This window comes from Erigeron canadensis, chromosome 6 (genome assembly GCF_010389155.1).
Source record: "Erigeron canadensis isolate Cc75 chromosome 6, C_canadensis_v1, whole genome shotgun sequence".
NCBI classification, from domain to species: Eukaryota; Viridiplantae; Streptophyta; class Magnoliopsida; order Asterales; family Asteraceae; genus Erigeron; species Erigeron canadensis.
The window spans coordinates 26,393,596-26,415,473 of NC_057766.1; the positions used below are offsets into that span (position 1 = coordinate 26,393,596).

Consider the following 21,878-nt stretch of genomic DNA (forward strand, 5'->3'; position numbering starts at 1 on the left):
TTATTTAAGTAGTATTTTACATGAAATACATTTTAAAAACATCAAGGAACATAAAAAGGATATATGGAGAGGCTCGAATTCTCGACCTCAGGATGAGATATACGCATAGTTATGAGATATACGCGCTAGCCAACAGCACCATCACCCCTTGGTGTTTAATCTCACTATCATATTTTATACAACTTCAGAAGAGACCATTGATGTGATGCAACTCTTGAATGATTTTGCTTGTGTTCATTCTCTCTTTGGGAGATGCCAAGGAGCATGCCAACCCAATTCTTGCTAATAAAATCATGCTTTCTTCCAACCTATCCCACTTTCTGGCTTCATCTTCATGGTTTAAAAATTTTCTGAACAAACAAACAGCCCTCTTCGAAGATTTATTAATTTCTCTCAGCCTCCTATGTTACCAATGTTGCCCAGGTATGATTATAATTTAAGACCAAATGAATACCTAATTAAATCACTCAATTATTTAATTATATATATGAGATTACGGTATAAATCTGTATATTATGTTTTATGGCTTTTCCTGAACAGACACACTGTTCCTTTTTTGCCGTTTACACATTATACCCCTCTTATTATATATATGAGATTTAAAGAACTTCAGAAGAGAGCATTGATGTGATGCAACTCCTGGATGATTTTGCTTGACTTCATCCTCTCTTTGGAAGATTCCATGGAGCATTTCAATCCAATTCTTGCTAATAAAATCAAGCTTTCTTCCAACCTTTCCCACTTTTTAGCTTCAAAATAGTGCCGGTTCAGTTATTTCTAATAGACGACCAGGGAAAGCCGATGTCACATAGCCATGGAGGTTCAATCCATCTTGGAAAATGCGGTCGGTTGGTCTCTTTTCTGTTATCATCTCTAATAACAATATCCCAAAGCTGTAAATATCCCCTTCTTTTGTCATCTCACCTCCAAGACCATACTCTAAAACCACATACAATATTCAGTTAGCAATTGTACAAAATATAACATAATATATTCGAAAGTTACTTTGAAAATTCAGTTTAACTGATTAGTTGGAGGTGCATACCCAATAGTCCCTCTTAATCCAGCTGAACTGCTTTCGCGTGGTTTTAATGGCAGAAACTTTGCGAGCCCGAAATCACCAATATGAGCAACCATGTCATTGTCAAGTAAGATATTGCTTGGCTTCAGATCACAATGAATAATGGGCACCTCACACTCTTGGTGGAGGTAATGCATGGCATGAGCTACATCTGATGCAATCGTTACTTTTTGGCGAAGGGTCAACCTATGTGGAGGAGCTTTTTCGATATCAACCTCTTGTTCTGAACTTGGATGTAGCCAGTTTTCAAGATTCCCGTTTGGCATGAACTCGTAAATAATAGCTTTGAAATCATTACCCTGAAAGTCAACGGATGAACAGGAAGTAATGACTTTTACAAGATTACGATGTCGTACGTTCTTCAAAGCCTCACACTCCATCACGAAACTCTTCAAAGCTCCATGGCTTCCAAGCTTTAGAACCTTGATGGCAACCATTCCATCAGCTGGTTCAAGAATACCCTTATAAACAACACTACGGTTGCCCGTATGAAGCTTCTTCTGCTGGTTGTGCTTGTGCCTTCCTTCTTTTCCAATAAAATAGATAAGACAAGACCATTGCTACAACTAAAAACAAGCATATTGGAATGACAATTAGAATAACACGTGATGTTCTAGAGCCTGTCTTTGACCTTGATACAATGGCACATTTGGGCAGGCAAAATTGAGGAAGGCCTCTACACAGCCTATTGTTCCCCTGAATCGAGATCAAACTCGCATTCTTGAAAATAGCTTCCAACGGTACCTCACCTTCAAGATTGTTGAACGACAAATCCAATGAAGTCAAGTTTAGTTGCTCTAGGAATTTTGGAATTTGTCCGGAGAAGTTGTTACTGGAAAGATTAAGGTCGGTGATACCTCTTAAAACACTCATTGAGGCAGGTATCGGACCTTTAAAGGAATTGACACCAAGATTTAGGTACTCAAGGCTTGTGCAGCTTGCGATGGCATTTGGTATTGATCCCACCATATCATTGTGTGAGAGATCAAGCACCGTCAAACTTTTGAGTTTTTCTATCTCATGAGGAAGGGGTCCAACAAAATAGCTGAGAGAAAGATCTAGATAGAGCGACAGGGATGATAGCTGAAAAAGTTCAACGGGTATGGGGCTAGCAAGATTGTTTACAGAAAGGTCCAATGCCAACAAACCCCTGCAGTTTCCAAGATTGTGAGGTATTTGTCCTTCTAATGTATTTCCTTCGAAACTCAACTCTAGCAATGACTGCAAGTTTCCTATAGAATTTGGTAAGCTTCCGGTGAAGTAATTGTTACTCATGTATAAATATATAAGGTTTTGTAGATTACCAAGTTCACTTGGAACTATCCTTGTCAACTGATTAGAGCCTATATCTAATACTTTTAACTTCACAAGATTCCCAATCCCAGAAGGTAAGGGCTCAAAAATGAAGTTACTAGAAAATGTTAGAGCTGTAAGTTGAGATGAAAGATTACCTAGAGAACTAGGAAGAACTCCAGTCAATTGGTTCATGTGAAGATATATCATATCTAGTTTGCTACAATTGACCATGGAATCAATGAAGTTCATCTCATCAAGTTCGGAACTCCCTAGACTGTTTTTAAATAATGTAACACGGAAGAGATTCGGCATACGTCTGAAATCTATGTTAACCTTCCCAGTAAAACCATTTTTAGACAAGTCAAGCTCTAAAATGTTTGAACAGTTAGAAAATGAGAAAGGTATGGTTCCGGTAAATTTGTTACCCCATATATAAACAAGCTCAAGATTGGGTAGTAGCAAGCTGATGTGCGAAATCTAGCTTTAAATTTATAAACACGATTTACCGAAAATACTGATTACTACACACTCACAGGCAGTGCACCTAATCGCATGAAGTATAGTGAAAACTGGTAAGTCGAGATCGTTCGCAAGGACCTAAATAAGCAATTGTAAACATTAAATGATTCAAGTAAAAGATGGGGGTTTTGTGGCCGAGTTGCCACGTTGCAAGTAGTTAGTTTGAAAAGTTAGTAATCCCAAAGGATTAATCGAAAGAGAAGTTGTTGTTGAAAAACAATTATTTAAAAGTCACCCATCTTGATTTCGCTTAACAGAATGTTAGGATTGCACATTTGATGAAGTTCAAATTCAATTTAGTGATTAAATAGCCGAGACTCAAATTAGTCGCCAACCCCGTACTCGTCAAGTTAACAACTTATTCGACTCTCTTGTATAAACTAGTTTCATTATTAAGACCGGTACCTCAAGACTCCTTTTTATAACTTCCCTTGTACAAACTAGTTTCATCATTAAATAACCTAGTTTCATTGTTTAACTAGGAAAGTTATAAAAAGGCGTCTCGGGGTACCGGTCTTAATAATGAAACTAGTTTATACAAGAGAGTCGAATAAGTTGTTAACTTGACGGGTACGGGGTTGGCGACTAATTTGAGTCTCGGTTATTTAATCACTAAATTGAATTTGAACTTCATCAAATGTGCAATCCTAACATTCTGTTGAGCGAAATCAAGATGGGTGACTTTTAAATAATTGTTTTTCAACAACAACTTCTATTTCGATTAATCCTTTGGGATTACTAACGTCTCAAACTAACTACTTGCAACGTGGCAACTCGGCCACAAAACCCCCATCTTTTACATGAATCATTTAATGTTTACAATTGCTTATTTAAGTCCTTGCGAATGATCTCGGCTTACCAGTTTTCACTATACTTCATGCGATCAGGTGCACTGCCTGTGAGTGTGTAGTAATCAGTATTTTCGGTAAATCGTGTTTATAAATTTAAAGGTAGATTTCGCACATCAAGTTTTTGGCGCCGTTGCCGGGGACTTGAATTGAGTAATTGTTAGTTTGTGATTCGATCCTTCCTTGCACTCATTTGTGAGGAAGTTAATTGTCTTTAATAGATAGATTTTATTTTTGTTTTAGTTTTATTTTGTTAGTTTCTGGTGTGGTTAACGGTTTTTCTTGTGGTGTTTGTGCAGGTGCTTTGTTAGTTGATGAACACAAGAGCCTCTGGTAGACCTTTGCTTAGTCCTCAATCTAATCTAGGGAAAGCCAGACGACGCTTACTTAGATCAAACAACACGGAGCCCTTAAACACCGGAAACATAGATTCAAACACCGAAAACCGTGACCACCCGGACGTAGATTTGGATCAATATTACTCAAAGAAAGGTTCAACGTCCGAGGTGCACTTAAGTCCTAAATTCTCCGAAGGTAGTGGTTTGTTCAAAACTGGTGATAGCTCAGGGGAAGAAGATAATCGGGATAAAACTGATCAACCGGATTTAACCGAGATTCCTAGAGAAAATCCTCAGGCAACTCAACCAGTCAGAGCCAGGAGAATGGGTGATCGAGAGCCGGAAAACCCCAATAACCGTCTTTACGGTGACCGTAGCAGAAATGTCCCTACTAATAGGGGCACTCCTATTCGCCTTCCAACCACCGGAGTAAACTTTTCTCTTAAAGGAAGTCATTTGAAAAGTGTGGAGGAAGAGAAGTTTGATGGGGTGACTAATAATGATCCGTATGGGCATTTAGAGAGGTTCGAGAAGATTTGTAGGTTTTACCACTATGGAGCGAACCAAGATGATAATGTGAAGCTTGAGCTTTTCCCACTCACTTTATGTGGAGGAGCTAAGGCATGGTTAAAGGAGCAACCAGATGATCTGTATACAACTTGGGATGAGCTTCGTGTCGGGTTTATTGATGAGTTCTATTCTATAAGGACTCAGAGACAGTTGGAGAATAAGATCCGATCATTCACTCAAGATCCAGGGTAAGATGTAGTAGATGCCTGGAAACGATATAAGAAGATGATCAGGAATTGCCCAGGAAACAATCTGAACACAGAAGCAGTGGTTGAGATCTTCTATGATGGGTTGCTAAAGAGAACTCGAAGGGAATTAGCCGGGGCATTTAGAGGTAGTTTGAACAATGTCACCCCAGCTGAAGGATACAAGATCTTGGAAGATATGGCCAAGGAGTTTGTTGATGCACGTTGATGTGACAACAGCAACTTAGATTTGATATGTCGTTTAGATGAAGACATTATGTTATTTTATGTCGTATCTATATATGTAATTGATAGATTATGGACTTTATGTTTTGGTAATGATCGATTACATGTTTTGGTGTTATATATATGTTATGTATGATGTTTGTTGTGTGTTATACAAGTACAAACATAATATGTGTTAAGATTCCTTAAGATGAAACACTTAGGACTATAACTAAGTCTTACATCTAACGAAGATAAGGTATATCTTCGTTAGAGGCAAACGAAGATAAACTTCGTTTGGTACAAACGAAGATTAACTTCGTTACATGGGCTGGGCAGCTAAGTTCGTAAGAACAAATCCCAACAAGCCCAGTTCGATCTGAAACATATATATACGAATGAATACCCTAAAATGAAGAATCACATTCGACATACACGTACTCCAGACCACTAAGTTCGTTCTATAGCTTATAGAAACGAATATAGCATCATACGGCTGATTATTTACTTGATAATTAGCGATATACACGTTAACTAATCAAACTAGTTATCTGGTGAGGATTCCGCACTCACGACATAATAATAGACGATCTCGAGAGCGATCTGTAGCTATCGAGGGATTCACAAGTGGTATCAGAGCCAGGTTCGAGATCGTTTGTTTGATTATTTTCTCTCAAAACAACCTCCCGATACCCTAACTGTCGCTAAGTTCGTTTTCACAACGAATTTAGCAAACGAACTTAATCTCATCTTCGTTTCAATCTCTTCAAACGTATTTAGCTTTATTTTCGTTAAGTTCCTTCAAACAAATTTAAAGTTATCTTCGTTTATTCTCACCTTACGAAGTTAGACCTATCTTCGTTTCTTTCCTTCAAACAAACTTAATCCTATTTTCGTTGAGTTGCAGAAAACGAATTTGAACAAATTCAAACAATGGCTTCCTCATCAACCAACACTGCTGTTGCACAATACCTAAATTCTCTTGTCTATCATGATCATCTCGTTGGACGTACTAATTCTCCATCGAAGTTAGTTTCATTGGCTGACTTCTGGGCGTGGAGAGGCCGATTTGAAGATTATATTCAACGAGAAGATTTGAACATGTGGATTATGATCACTGAAGGATATGAATGGCCAAATCTCACTGTTAACGGTGTTACAACTAATTACAAGGTAGGAGAGTTGAAAGGAGAAGAAAAATCTTTGTATGCTGTTAAAGTTAAGGCTCTTTCTACTCTTCGGATGTGCATTCCTCAAGAATTAGTGCACCTGTTTCCTAAACAGGAGTACAAGACTTCAAAGCAATTGTTCGATGCTATTGAAGCTCACTGTGAAGGTGATCCATTATTGAAGCAAAATAGAATTAAGATGCTTAAGAAACAATTTGATTGCTTTAATGCTACCAAGAACGAACTAGTTGAGGATCTTATCTTGAGATTTCAACATCTTCTTGCTGAGTTAGCCTCTTTTGATCTTAAGTATACTCCTACTGAGATAGTGGATAAATTCTTGGATGGTTTGCCGAAAGCGTATAAAGAGTTTCGTCATGGATTGCAAGAAAGAGCTGATTATGCATCTCTTCGTATTGATGGTGTTATATCCACATTAAGAAATAGAGAAATGAAGGATAAGGCAAAGGATCTCCAAGACAACTTCACACAAGATCCATCTCTTTATCATGCCACTATGAAAAATCCTACAGCTGATGTTAATGCATTCTTTTCTGGGGTTGGTACTTCTGGCACGAAAGAGAGTTCTAATTGTGTTATGGATGGAAATGATTCTGCTGGTTTCATGGCTTCTGATGCTGGTTACAAGGCTCGAAAGACTAATGAGAGTGCAAAGCTAGGAAATATGACGTTTGGTAACATTTCATCTACTTCTGCCGGTTACAAGTCTATGCCCATGGATATGAAATCTGCTGAGGGAAGGATGAATGTATTTGCCGCAATGTGTGCTGCACATGAAGCTTTTGTTGCAGGAAGGATCACAGATCCAACACTCATTGATGAAGATTATGACCAAATAGATCCAGATGATGTTGAAGAAATGGATCTGAAATGGAATTTGGCAATGATCACCAGGAGAGTGCAACAGTTTATGCAACGAACAGGTAGACAGCTTATTGGGGGTACTCAGGGCTTCGACAAGTCAAAGGTTAAGTGTTACAACTGCGATGGCTTTGGACATTTTGCCAAAGAATGTCAACGACCAAAGAGATATGTCAAATTACCCCTACACGTCCAGATAAAGGTGGTAATCGTCCTTTTAATCCGAATGCAAGTAGAGCTCTCTTGTTGACTGATGATACTACTGGAAATGGCAATGACAAGGCTATCGTAGCTGCTCAACCTGATGGTTCTTATGTCTGGAATCTTCCACAGGATGAGACCAATAATGCTTATTTGGCCGAAATAGTTGATGATATGGCTCAAATAGTAGATTCTGTTGAGGATTTCTTGGACACCACAGTTTACCACAATGATGAGCATTTGTATGAAAATGTTCAAAGCTCGAACTTGGAATCTTCTGCTCAGGTATATGACACTGATTCTGAGTCTGATGAAGAGGTTGAGGTTGATGATACGAAAGATTCTAGAGAGGTACACGCTGCTGAGCACAAAGACGATTCTGCTACTGAAAAGGTTGAAAAGACAATTGAAGAGCAGATGAAGGAGTATGAAATTCCAGCAGGCATGAGTGTGGATGACTTTGTCGCTTACATGGCAGACTGCAAAGAAGCAGATCAACAGGTATCTTACTCTCTACATACTATTGTTCATGTTTGCAAGATTGTTAATCGAATGTTTAATGAAATTGAACAAAAGAATGAACTAATTAAACATTTAGAATCTGTTGTTAATGCTGCTCATGAAGAAAGAGATAAGTTGATTAAAAAAGATTTAACTGTCACTGATAGAGAAAATTTTTAAAGGATAGGATTAAATCTTTAGAGTCTGACATTAGTGCTATGAAAGACAAAGTTAAACATGTTGTGGCTGTAGAAAGAGTAGGTGGTGAAGCTTATGCATTGTTAGCTAAAAAGTGTGCTACAATTGAGAAAGAACTTGCTGATGCTAGAATAGAAATAGTGGAATTACAAGCTAAGGTTGATTCTGCTAGACATGATGAGCTTTTAATGCATATGAAAAAGTTTGAGGATTCTCCATCTAAGACTACTGACACTGCTAAGGTTTCTTACAATAGCATGCCTCCTCTTTTCAACAATAACTATACTCCTGTAGAACCCAATATTCCTGAAGTCCTACTTCAACCTAGTGTTGATGTTGGTAAATCGAAAGACTCGACTCCTAAGCCTAATTTGACTGCGGAGACAGCAGAGTCTAAAGGAGTTTCTTCTCAACCTACCAAGGAAGAGAAATTGAAGGGTGTCGTCCTAGATTCGTCCACTTCTTATGGTCAGAAAGACAATATTACTCACTTTACACTTCGTAAGAATAGTAGGGTCTACACTGAGTTAGAATTTCCGTTATCATCTATTGACCCTAAGAGGATTGATAAAGTCTGGGATGTTGATATTAAGGATATGAAGCGCTTAAGTCAGATGCGTCAAACTCCTTTACCTAAGCAGTCTAGGGATAGTCAATCTGAAGATGAATTAGTTGTTAATATCGAAGCAACTAAGGCTTTGAAGCATATCTTAATGCCTGCTCGAAAGAAGTCCCCAAGTAAGTCTAGGATATCACCGACCAAACGAGACCATAAGGATCCTAGTAAAACAAGTAAATCAGTGGACAATAGTGAATCTGTAAGTACCAATAATAAGGTAGATACAAAGAAAAAAACTAAGGTCCTCTCTTGCTTTGCTTGTCATGAAAAAGGTCATGTTTACAGTATATGTCCTAATCGACCTCAGAGATTGGGTTCTCCTTCAAAGGTTTCCACCTCGGAAGGAAAAAGGGGGTTGGGTAATGATTAACAGGTTCATGAAACTAAAGTTCAATCTTCTTCAAAACCGTTTACTATACCTCAACGACGTGAATCTCCACCAAAAGGTTCTTCTCCTATGGGACAAAGATTCACTACCCCCAGTGGGAGTTCGAGTCGGTCACAAACACCTTCAGGTCGTAATTCATTTTATGACCGAATTCATTCAATTGTTAGACCCTCTTTTGGCCTTCATTCCCCAAGACCTTCTCCAACGAGCGGTCAGACGTCTTCTCCAGTAAGAAGACAAGTTGAGAATCAAGTCACACCCACGGCTTCTAGCAATGGATATTGGACTGAACTGATTCTCAAGGATGAGAAGGGATGACCCAAACCTATGAAGGTTTGGGTCCCCAATGATAACTAATATTTCTCATTTTATGTGCAGGGAGTTCCTAGGAAACCAATTCATTTGTGGTACCTTGACAGTGGATGCTCCAGGCACATGACAGGGGACAAGAAGCTCTTGTCCAATTATACTGGTATAAATGGGTCATATGTTAGTTTTGCTGGTTCCAAGGGCGGCAACATCACCGGTCAAGGAGATGTCGTCAATGGACAACTAACTCTAGAAAGAGTTAACTATGTGGAACAACTTACTCACAATCTAATGAGTGTCTCACAGATCTGTGATAAGGGCAACAATGTTCATTTCACAGAAAAGGAGGCATACATCTTGAAGCCGGGTTTTGTTATTCCAGAAGAATGGATTATGCTCAAAGCTCCTAGGAAGAGAGACATCTATGGTTTACTTTTAGGTGTTGATAATCCAAAGGAGCCCCTTTGTTTGTTGAGCAAGGCAAATGAGTCTGAATCTCTCCTATGGCATCGTAGAATGGGACATATCAACTTTCGGAAGATGAATGAACTTATCAGTCTTGGGTTAGTTGATGGTGTGCCTGTTAAGAAGTTTGGGATGGAAGATAAGTGTGTACCGTGTTTGAAAGGAAGCAACATAAGAATCCGCATAAATCCAAAGTACTCAACTCTATTTCCAAACCATTCGAATTACTTCATATGGATCTCTTTGGTCCTGTGAACAAAAGAAGCATTGGAGGGATGTCTTACTATTTGGTGATCACTGATGATTACTCGAGGTACTCATGGGTATTCTTTCTGAAGACCAAGGATGAGACTGCCGAACGATTTATGGATTTTTTCAAGCAAGTTGAAAATATCCATGGAATCAAAGTTAAGAGAATCAGGAGTAACAATGGTACTGAGTTCAAGAATAATACTATTACTGTATTTTGCTTGACCAAAGGAATTCAACATCAGTACAGTGCACCATATGAGCCACAACAGAATGGAGTGGCTGAACGGAAGAACAGGACTTTAATTGAGACAGCCAGGACGATGCTTGCTGATTCAGGGCTTCCTATTACTTTCTGGGGAGAGGCAGTGAATACAGCTTGTCACATTCTGAATCGGGTTTTGACAGTTAAACGGTTTAAGAAGACTAGTTATGAACTGTTGCACAACAAAAAGCCCAATTTACAGAATGTTGAGCCTTTCGGTGTTCCGTGCACTTTTCTTAAAACTCTTCCTCAAGGGAAATTTGAACCTAAATCTGAGGAGGGTTTCTTTTTGGGTTATGTTCCAAGTACACCGATTAGGCGTGTGTACAATCAGAAGACTGGCAAAGTAGATCTTGGTACAAATGTCGTAATTGTCAGTCATAAACCTGCTGTACACCTTGGTCCTGCTAATAATTTTGATTATGATGGTGTCTTCACTTCTTTTCGTGGTCCTGTTTCTTTTGCAGGTGTTCCAACAGTGGAGGATGTCGTTACTCTTCATGATCCTCTGGATGGTGGACCGGTTTCTGGTTCTTCTTCTGTTTCCTCACCAATAGTTGCGCCTACCTCTGAATCTGGAGAATCTAGTGGGACAAAAGTAGCAGATTCAACCTTAGAGCCTGCTCCTATAGTTCCTACTGATCCTTTGCATGTACCTCTACCTGATTCTCCTTTCTATGATACTGATGACACGGAAGGTGAAACTCAGGATGAGCCTAAAACTCCAGATTATAAAACTCCAGAGCAACATGTGCAGACGAATTTGGGAGATGATCTTTCTATCGATAAGGTTCCTCACACCAGAGTCAACAAGGATCATCCAGTCAAGCAAATCATTGGTGATGCTTCTGCCTCTGTTCGCACGAGGAATCAATCTAAGAAACCATCGTGTATGTTTGTTGAAGTTAAGGATACTGGGGCAATTACTTGGTACTTGTATTACATCTTTATCTCTCAGGTTGAGCCTAAGAATGTTGGAATGACTCTTAAGGAACCGTCATGGGTTGAGGTGATGCAAGAAGAATTGGCTCAGTTTCGAAAGCTTGAGGTATGGAAGTTAGTTGACTTACCTCCGGGTGAATCTCCTTTAACAACGCGTTGGGTTTTTCGTTGTAAACGAGATGACAGAGGTGTAGTCACTCGAAATAAGGCTCGATTGGTGGTTAGAGGATTTGAGCAACAAGAAGGTTTTGATTACGATGAGACATTTGCACCTGTAGCTAGACTTGAAGCTATTCGATTATTTCTGGCATATGCTAGTTATAAAGGTATTAAGGTGTATCAGCTTGATGTAAAGAGTGCCTTCTTGTATGGCGATATTAAAGAAGAAGTGTATGTAGAACAACCTGCTGGGTTTGAGGATCCAGACTTTCCTAATAAAGTATATCGTCTCGATAAGGCTTTATATGGTTTACATCAGGCTCCTCGATCGTGGTATGAAAAATTGTCAACACATTTGAAGGAAAGTGGTTTTACCAGAGGTTCTATAGACAACACGTTGTTTATTAAATGGAAAGGGAAGGACTACTTGCTTGTACAGGTTTATGTCGATGACATCATTTTTGGTTCATCTGATGACAAAATGTGCAAGGTATTTGAACAGAGCATGAAGGCTAAGTTTGAGATGAGTGCTATGGGGGAATTAACCTTCTTCCTTGGACTACAGGTGGATCAACTGAAGGATGGTTCTTTATACATCAGACCAAGTACATCAAAGATCTGCTTACTCGGTTTCGCATGTCTGATGCTAAGGATGCTGTTACTCCCATTAAGACTAATCATGGGTTGTGTCCTGATAAGCCTAATGATCCATCCGTCGATGCCACTCAATATCGAGCTATCATTGGATCCTTGATGTATCTGACAGCCTCACGTCCAGATATTACCTTTGCTGTTTCTATGTGTGCTAGATATCAGGCTAATCCGAAAGAGTCTCACTTGAAAGCTGCAAAAAGAATCCTTCATTATGTGAAAGCCAAGCCTCGTCTAGGTCTTTGGTATCCCATGTATGGTTCTTTTGACTTCGTAGCTTAACTGATTCGGATTATGGTGGTGACAACTCGGATAGGAAATCAACGTCAGGTGGATGTCAGCTTTTAGGGGGGAGAATTGTATCGTGGCAGTGCAAAAAGCAGACATCTGTTGCACAGTCATCCTGTGAAGCAGAGTACATTGCTGCTGGATATTGCTGTTCTCAGGTGCTTTGGATACAGCAACAACTGCGCGATTATGGTATGAATATCTCCAATACTCCCATTTGTATTGATAATAAATCTGCCATAGATATTACCAAGAATCCGAAAAACTTTAAAGTCACCAAGCACATAGATATAAAGTATCATTTCATACGTGACTGTTTTGAGAAAAAGCTTATTCATTTAGAAAAGGTTATTACTGATGATAATCTTGCTGATCTATACACTAAAGCTTTTGATGGACCTCGTCTTGAGTTGTTATTTCAACTCAATGGTATGAAGAATGCCGAGTAGTTTCTCTCAAAGAACTTCAAGTTATTTTTTGTGTGTCTTTGTAGTGTAAGTCGTACATAGATAAAGTCATAAAAAATACAAAAAGAGTTGTCTTAGTATAAGTTTGTAAATATCTAGTGTCAAAAAAATACAAAAAACATTGAAAAATAGAAAATCCAAAAATATAAATAAAGTAAGGTTACTGCGCTAAATGATGAGAAGTGACGATACTTTAGCTTTGAAGCCTGCTTAATCGTAATATAACTGATTAGTTCAGTGATTACAATTTGGGATATATCGGTAGACACAAAGTACCAAGGTTTCCTTCAATCTGAACTTAAATTATATAATGTTCTTGTGGGAAACATATTCAGATATATGGCTGAGATTGCTTGCTTTTCAGTAATGAATTGATCTAGTCCTTAAATTTTGTGAAAGATCTAGCATTACTATAAGATTTGTTCAATGAATAGGCACGAACCTCTACCAATCATGAGCATAAAAGTAAATGTGATATTGTTATGCAAATCAATTATATGCAAATTAAGGGGCTAATGTGGTCTTTGAGATTCGGACAAGTATGTCCTCGGGGTATCTTTGTATACCTAGCCTACCTAAAGCTTCCAACTTGGGATAGGTTGTCGGAAAGTTCGCTACATGGATCTCATAGAAAATCACGGGTTCCTTATAAATCATGAAATGCAGAAGCAAATATGTGAAATCACAAAGTAATTCAATACAGTAATCCATAAGTGTTTCATGATTGGTTAAGGATGTTCTTGAATATATTGAACACTTTTTATTTTAGTGCTTGTATCGATTACGAAAGTATATCTGAATGTGGGTTACATAAGTTCGCAAACTATTCAGTGGCATATTAGGCTACTCGGGTTACATGGTGACTGTCCTTGGCCAGGGTATGTCGAAAGTGTCATAACTCAAAGGAAACTGGATGTACCGAGTGTTTAAGAGGACAAACATACCGGTAATCGCTGTTGGGTCACGGTTCATAATGTATAATAAGAGAATTATTTCTCACCCGCAGGCTTATGTAACATGCTAACCTGATCTAATCAGCAGTAATCACGCTTAATGTGAATAATGTATAAAGTCTGGTTAATTAGAACTTAGATTAGTTTATTATTCTGCAATTTTTATTCTGTGTTATTTTTCTTTTTAATTGAGTCAAAATAGTATTTTTATAAGTTCTTATTGCACGAGAGATCCTATTCAAATTCTGAGTATATGTTTTGCTGAATTCCTTCATGTGAATTTTTAATGAGGTTGTGTAGACTGTTCACAAAGAAGATTTTCTAATATGGACATTAATTTGTTTAAAGTTTAGAAAATGATCTTTTCAAGTGTAATGTGAAATGTCAAAATTATTTGAAATCTCATGATTTTCACTTGTCACCAAATTATTAATCGAGTTTGTTTAAATTTGTGTGGTGACATTTTAGGGTTTGACAAGAAATGACCTCCCTTGATCTTTTGTTAGATTTTTAGTTATTTCATATTTGTTAACCTTGATTGAGTGTGATTGTAACTTGAATTTTCTGCATTATACTGTTTGTTCTCAATGCGTTGATGAGTTCTGTGGTAAGTGTGCAGTGTTCAGGTTAAGAAGATAACGTTGGAATGCTGATTTCTGTTACTACATTGTTATTTACATGGATGATATCATTACGATAAGATCCTTGGTGTGTAGTGATAATATTTGTGATGCAGATTTGAGCATGTGAAGGATGAATACATGAACTGGTTTTTGTTTTTGGAATAGTTATTTATTTATGATTCATGTATTTAATGAAAATAATAAACTTTGCAATTAGTTTCTTTTGAATTTCATGTTGTGATTTATGACAACCTTTTGGATATTTTCCTAAGTTCTTCAGTGAATTTGTGTTGGATTGTTCATTGTTAGTTTTGTAGACGGCATCTAGTATGGGACTTAAGTGTTTCAAGATGGTTTGCTGTCATGCATATCTATGATCCAAGGAAGTTCTCGGTGTCATAATCAAATTGGTAATGAGGTTCATATTTAAATTGATTATTTTCAGGTTTGTTTATGGATAGCGTTTAAACCATGGGTTTTCATTCAAGATTATAATGTTCGGTTATCTACTTACATTATGATTATGAATTTGGGTGCTAAGCACGTTTTTAGTACAAGGCATGAACAGGTTGCTTTCTAACGAGTTTTTGCTATGTACAGATTGTGATAAAGGGTTGTGTTTTGGAAGATTGCTTGGATGAAAATCTGAAAATTTTTCAGAAACTTGCTGAAATATGGAATATTTTCAGATTTGTTCTTACGAAGATATCTGCTATCTTCGTTCGAAACAATTTTGTTCAAACGAAGTTTATCTTTGTTTGGCTAACTTCGTTTGTGAAGTTAAGCCCGACCCATAGTTGGCCCATTGTTATTTCCTATAAAGGGGTTTTTCTTCGTTGTTACTTCATCAAACGAAAATTACTTTTATTTTCAAGTAAAACCCTAAAACCCAAACTTTTTTCTTTTCTCTCACTTTAATTCGTTTTCTTGATTCGTTGTGCAAACTGAGATCTAAGTAAGTGTTTAATGTTCTTTTCATTCATGAAAACGATTTAGGTTTACATGTATCTTCGATTTGATTTGTTTTGATTATGTTTATAAAATTCTTGTAATCATTCACCTGGTTTACTCAAACGAATTTAGACTTGTGTGAACGAATTTAGACTTTAGTTCAAAACGAATTTAGATGTGTGCACATGGACTTAGATTTTGAATTGAACGAATTTAACTTGGGTAGAAACGAAGTTACTTTTAGATGATGCCTTACGAACTTAGACCCAAGTTGATAAGGAACGAACTTAGCTAAGTTTAACACCCTTAGGTTTATTCAAACGAACTTAGACTTCGTTTATAAGTTACGAACTTAGAAGATAAGTTTTATAACTTACGAACTTGCATGTACAGTTTAGTCTTTACGAACTTAAACTTCGTTAGGTGTAAATTTAGATTTAATTCTTACGAACTTAAAATCTATTTTCGTTTGGACATTGCTTACGAATTTAGCTTTATCTTCGTTCAGTATACTTAACGAACTTAGTGTTTATCTTCGTTCAGTCTTATTTTGAGAAATTAAGGATTAGGGTTTTTCAAATTAGGGTTTTTCAATTTTGCAATTCATTTATCGTGATTATTTATATTTGTTTCGATATTTTGGTTGGTTTTGCAGAAATGGCTCTCGCTCCTCGTCAATTTGTGAAAAAGCATAATCTTGCACTGAATCTAGATCCCGATCAGCACAATTGCGAGCATTTTCATGACATGTTCAACTATATTGCTCGCTCGCGATTATCTTTTGCTTTTTGTGATTCGCCAAGACTGGTTAGGCAGTATATTGATTCTTTCTGGTCCACTGCTCACGAAGTCATGGTTGAAGGACAGAGTTTTGTACGTGCTACTGTTGCAGGCACCACTTTTGATTTCAATGCTGAATCGGTCCGCACTATTTTACATCTAGGTGCAGAACCAGACGTCGAAGAAGAGGAAGACGTTGAGATGACATACGAGTTCACCCTTCTTCTTCGTTGCTTTCAAAGGATGGGATTTGTTGGACAGGTCAAGCTTCCTTTCGACAAAAGTGGGTTTCAAGGACGATGGCGTTATCTAGCATATGCATTGCTCGTCTGTTTGAGCAATCGCAAGGCTGGATTTGATCAACTGTCTGCTCAGATTGCATCGCAGATGGTTGCTTTGGTATATAATCGACCTTATCCTTTCTCCCGATATTTTTATCAAGAGTTTATTGATCAGATTAACGCTAGGGGGAGAAAGCGATTTCTTTTGTATCCTCGCTTTGTGATGGCTATAGTTAGACATTTTTGTCCGGACTTAGAATATGACCAAGGTCCTCGCTATGTTCTTCATGCTTGGCCTTCGCGTCTTTTTGCTGATCTTGAGGCCAATACGAGTAATGTGGCTGGTCTCCATGATCCACCACTTTTTGGTCACCTGATTAATCCTAACTATCAATCTCGTCTTGAGAATGATATGTTTGTGGATGCTGTTGATGCCGATTCTGATTCTGGTTCTTCTGAGAGTTCTGTTGATGGTTCTGATGATGATTTAGGGGATGAGTCTGCTGGTTCGGATGATGGACATGATGGAGATGATGTTGATAGTTCCGACGGTTCTGCGGCTACAAATGCGACAGACACAGATGATTCTGCTGCTGCTGAACGTCGAACTAAGATGATTCATGACGTCGCGGCTGCTTCTGAAAGTGATCATTCACATCATTCGTTTGATCAAGAGGGTGTTGTATTTCATAGAGAGCATAGAAGCAAGACTTGTCATGCTATTCCTGCTCTTTCAAATTCAGCTAACTCTACTCCTGCTGCTGCTGCTGAGATTGATCCTGATGTTGCAGCTCAGCATGATTCTGAATTACGTGAGATTTTTGAGGATATGGAAGATCTTGTAAACAGAGCAAGTTCGGTTAGTCCGGCGAAGAGGCACGGGAGTATTGATCTTCAATATACCAGAATTAAGCGTCAACGTGTTGTTGAAGCTTCTTCTGTAGCAATGCCTGATCTTCCAAGACCGACTGCTGTTGTTGCTCCTGTTCTTGGACGTCGTGTTGATCTTTTGGAGACCAGAGTTCGCACTTTGGAGTCTTATTTCACTGATACTCGTGCTGCCTTAACCTTTTTGATCAACTGGGTCAAGAATCAAGGGGGAGAAGTTCCTGAAGAGGTCTGCAGATTGTCAGCGGTTCAAACAAGACGTCAAAATGACGATGATGATGCTGATAATGCTGGTGAAAGGAATGTTTCTCGCCCAGTTGAAGATAGAGGAAAGGGTGCAGCGATCGAGGGGGAGACAAGAGGTGATACTTCTCAGCAAGGTGCTTCTGGTTCTGGTGCTGGTCCTTCTGGTGCTCCTCGTGATTCAGGTTTCTAATTTTGTCTATGATAAAGATTTTTAGATAGAATGTATAATTGATTGTGTGTAATAAGTTATGACATTTTATGTAATGAAAATGTAATTTATCTTATTTCAATACAAGTACATTTCATCTTTATTATAATTATCATGATTATTCTTTCTATTCTGGTGTTCATTTTGTGTAAATTTAAATAGATGATCCAGATTATACAGATTTATTCTTTGATGGTGATGAGCTCGAGGAAGGCGAATTTGTCCCTGAACCAAATCTAGATATATTCAAGAAGCCTTATGGGTTTGATGAAGTATGGGACTCAATTCCTGAAGATCCGTTGATTGAAGAGAATAGAGTGCTGGATCAAAAGAGATCAGATGTTAGAGAAAGAATGCTTCAAGTCTCATTCAGCAGCCTAACTCAAGTTTTACATTTTGTTGTGTATGCTAAGAATGGTGATGTATCGATTCCATCTGACTATGAGGTTAATGTGATAAGGCCATTCAATTCAAATGATTTTCCAGTTCCTCTCAGAGATGATGATTAATTACATATTATTGATGGACATGTTCCCGAGAAAAGAGTGAATGATTGGATAGTACATAGGGAAACGTGGAAACCGGATCTGTATTGGACTCATATCTCGGATAAAGATGCTGCAAAGTACAAGACAATCATCTGGAGTTGGTTTTATGATGATGAATTGAAGCTGTTTGTGCTTAAAAGACCAGAAGGTTGTCAGTACTTAGCGTAGTGTGAGAGACATTTCAGGAGTTTGTATGAAGAAGATTTACATGAGCTTGGAAATAACCGGATTATCAATCCAAGCGATGATGGCTTAGCTGATGTTGTTGGTAAGAATCTCCGAAATGATTTCTGGTTGAGAAAGAACATGAAAGATTCCGATAAACCACAGTTTAAGATTGAGCCAAGATCGAAGAAAAGAGTGGTCAAGCCAGATAAAACAGTTGAGTTTGTTCAACATGATATTAAGTGCATGATCAAGGTCCCTGCCAAGAAATGGGCACAAGATGTCTTGGACAAGATGGATAATTGGGAAATTGATCGAAATTCTGGTGAAGCCAAGATGTATGCAGATTCAAAGAAGAAGATTTTGTTGAGAAGAGTTTATGATCCGATGCAGCTGGTGAACTTCTCAAGAAATGATCTGAGAAAGTTGTACGATACAGAGTGTTCGTTTTTGCCATTTTGGAAGCATGAAGAAAGTAGATATCGTAAGATAATTCAACTCTGCTTACATGAAGATATTCATGCAAATAGCAAAAGATTGTTGTTTGATGAATGATCAGATTTTGAAGACTAAGAAATCGAAGGTGCTGCTGTCAAGGGGGAGTTTGTTGATGCACGTTGATGTGACAACAACAACTTAGATTTGATATGTCGTTTAGATTGAGACATTATGTTAATTTATGTCGTATCTATATATGTAATTGATAGATTATGGACTTTATGTTTTGGTAATGATCGATTACATGTTTTGGTGTTATATATATGTGTTATGTATGATGTTTGTTGTGTAATATACAAGTACAAACATAATATGTGTTAGGATTCCTTAATAACACTTAGGAATATAACTAAGTCTTATATCTAACGAAGATAAGGTATATCTTCGTTAGAGGCAAACGAAGATAAACTTCGTTTGGTACAAACGAAGATTAACTTCGTTACATGGGCTGGGCAGCTAAGTTCGTAAGAACAAAGCCCAACAAGCCCAGTTCGACCTGAAACGTATATATATGAATGAATACCCTAAAATAGATGATCACATTCGACAGATACGTACTCCAGACATCTAAGTTCGTTCTATAGCTTATAGAAACGAATATAGCATCATACGGCTGATTATTTACTTCATAATTAGCGATATACCCGTTTACTAATCAAACTAGTTATCTCGTGAGGATTCCGCACTCACGACATAATCATAGACGATCTCGAGAGCGATCTGTAGCTATCGAGGGACTCACACTAAGTGCCATAGGGGCAAGTGAAGGTGGTCTTCTCTTGATCTTTCGGGTCTATGGGTATTTGAAAATACCCGGAGAACCCGTCCAGAAAACAAAAATACTCATTCCCGGTGAGCCGTTCGAGCATTTGATCGATAAAGGCAATGGGAAATGATCCTTGCGGGTCGCATCATTTAGTTTCCGATAGTCAATACATACCCTCCACCCCGTGACAGTTCTTGTGGGGATTAATTCATTCTTGTCGTTTAAAACAATAGTCATCCCACCCTTCTTCGGTACACAGTGTACCGGACTTACCCATGAACTATCCGAGATGGGGAATATGATTCCCGCATCCAATAATTTCAAAACTTCTTTTTTAACAACATCCTTCATGTTTGGATTCAATCTCCGTTGTCTTTGCACAACAGGTTTAATATTATCAAAAAAATTAATTGTGTGCTTACAGAATTCTGGACTTATACCCGGAATATCAGAAATCTTCCATGGAAAGGCCTTTTTATGGGCCTTCAACACGGTAATAAGCCTAGATTTTTCATCCTCACTCAAGGAAGATGAAATAACAATGGGGAGAAAAGATGTACCTTCTAAATATGCAAACTCTAAATGATCCGGAAGTGGCTTGAGTTCCAAATCGGTGGGAGGACTCTCAACCGATGTAGGCACTCGGATGCTTCTATCATCTTTGATTTCTTCGAAAGATTCATCCTCCGGTGGAGTTTCATTAACATTAAGAGCCATGATTTCATGCATCATTTCTTCAACTAACTCATGCTCTTCTTCACTACAAGCTAACAGCTTGTCCATCTTCCATATCCAAATAGTCCATAAGCTCCTTTTCTAAAGCATCTTCCTCCTCAATCACATCGATCCTGAAACAAGATTCGTCACATGAGTATGGATGCTTAAGAGCTTTATCTACATTAAAAACAACCCGGTCATCACCGACACCTAGAGAGATTTCCTTGGCCTTGACCCGGATGATAGCATCTACGGTCATAGGAATGGTCGGCCTAAAATTAGAGGCACATTAATGTCCGCCTCCATTTCTAGAATAACAAAATCAACCGGGAAAATCAAATGACCCACTTTAATCTGTAAATTTTCCGCTATCCCCATGGGATATTGGAATAATCTATCCGCAAGCCTAATTCTCATGCGGGTCGGGGTCAATGCACCAAGAGACAACTTCTTATAAACAGAGTAAGGCATTAAGTTAATGCTGGCCCCAAGATCGGCCAATGCCTTATACAACTCAACACCAAAAGAACAAGAAATAAGAAAACTCCCTGGATCATCAAGCTTAGGGGGTATCTCGTTCTTTATTATCGCAGAAACCTCGGCACTCATGACCGCCGTCTTGTCTTCTTGTAGCTTTTTCCTATCTGAAATAAGATCTTTAAGAAACTTCGCGTAGTTGGGCATACCTGCAAGGAGATCAACTAACGGAACAGAAATGTTAACATTTTGAATTAACTCAAAGAATTTCTTAAAGTTCTCCTTGATCTTCCCTCGTCTCAACCGTTGAGGAAACGGCACCTTCGGTTGGTAGGGCCTCACCGGAGGTGTCTCAACAGTAGGTTTCTCAACATTCTTAAATGGAACGGCCGGAATCTTCACGGCTGGGTTCGGCTCCATCTCGATTTCTTCATCAACAGTCCCTTCTGGTTCAACCTGCACAAGAGGAGTAACAACATTAGGTAAAACATTTGTAGAGCTATAAGTGTTACCTGCTCTTGTTGTGATAGCATTGACTTTCTCATTCCTAGCATTTGGATGGTTATACTTGGTTCCAGATCCTTGATTACTTTGTTGAGTCTTAGGATTCTGCTGGGTATTGCTCGGTAAAGTACCGGGCTGCCTGTTCGACGCTCCTAGCCTTTCACGCTTTGCCTCAATATCCTGAAATGTTGCTTGAGTACTCTTCGAACTTTGCTCAAGCTTATTTGTCAATCCATCCAACCTAGTAGTCATAGCATCCCATTGAGAGGCCATCTTCTCATTGGTAGCTTTCGGAGCACCTACCAAATCCTTCATGATATCTCTCAATTCAGCGTTCGCATTCTGCTGACTGTTGAACCTGCTAAACCTGCTTCCACTAAAACCAGAATTATTAGCATTAAAATTAGATGAAGGAAAAGAAGTACCTGATGACCGATTTTGATAACCGGTACTCTGAT

General features: G+C 38.3%; 1 protein-coding gene across 1 annotated transcript; it reads right to left on the reverse strand.

Annotated features, from left to right (window-relative positions):
- Window positions 1-1,014: 1,014 nt before the first annotated feature.
- On the reverse strand, window positions 1,015-20,439 carry LOC122604572 (putative receptor-like protein kinase At3g47110). Its single transcript, XM_043777455.1, has 3 exons — window positions 20,163-20,439; window positions 1,685-2,745; window positions 1,015-1,641 (listed from the first exon to the last, which is right to left on the reverse strand). The coding sequence occupies exons 1-3, from the start codon at window positions 20,437-20,439 to the stop codon at window positions 1,015-1,017; spliced, it is 1,965 nt and encodes a 654-aa protein (XP_043633390.1).
- Between the last annotated feature and the right edge of the window lie 1,439 nt (window positions 20,440-21,878).

What these genes read in the sequence shown, in the direction of transcription:
- LOC122604572 (XM_043777455.1), bottom strand. Translation starts at nt 20,439, where the DNA reads ATGGCTCTTAATGTTAATGAAACTCCACCGGAGGATGAATCTTTCGAA. An exon ending in GAAGATTTCTGATATTCCGG is followed by an intron (nt 2,746 to 20,162) that starts GTATAAGTCCAG and finishes CAAACATTTTAG; the next exon opens with AGCTTGACTTGTCTAAAAAT. An exon ending in CAGGCTCTAGAACATCACGT is followed by an intron (nt 1,642 to 1,684) that starts GTTATTCTAATT and finishes TTTTAGTTGTAG; the next exon opens with CAATGGTCTTGTCTTATCTA.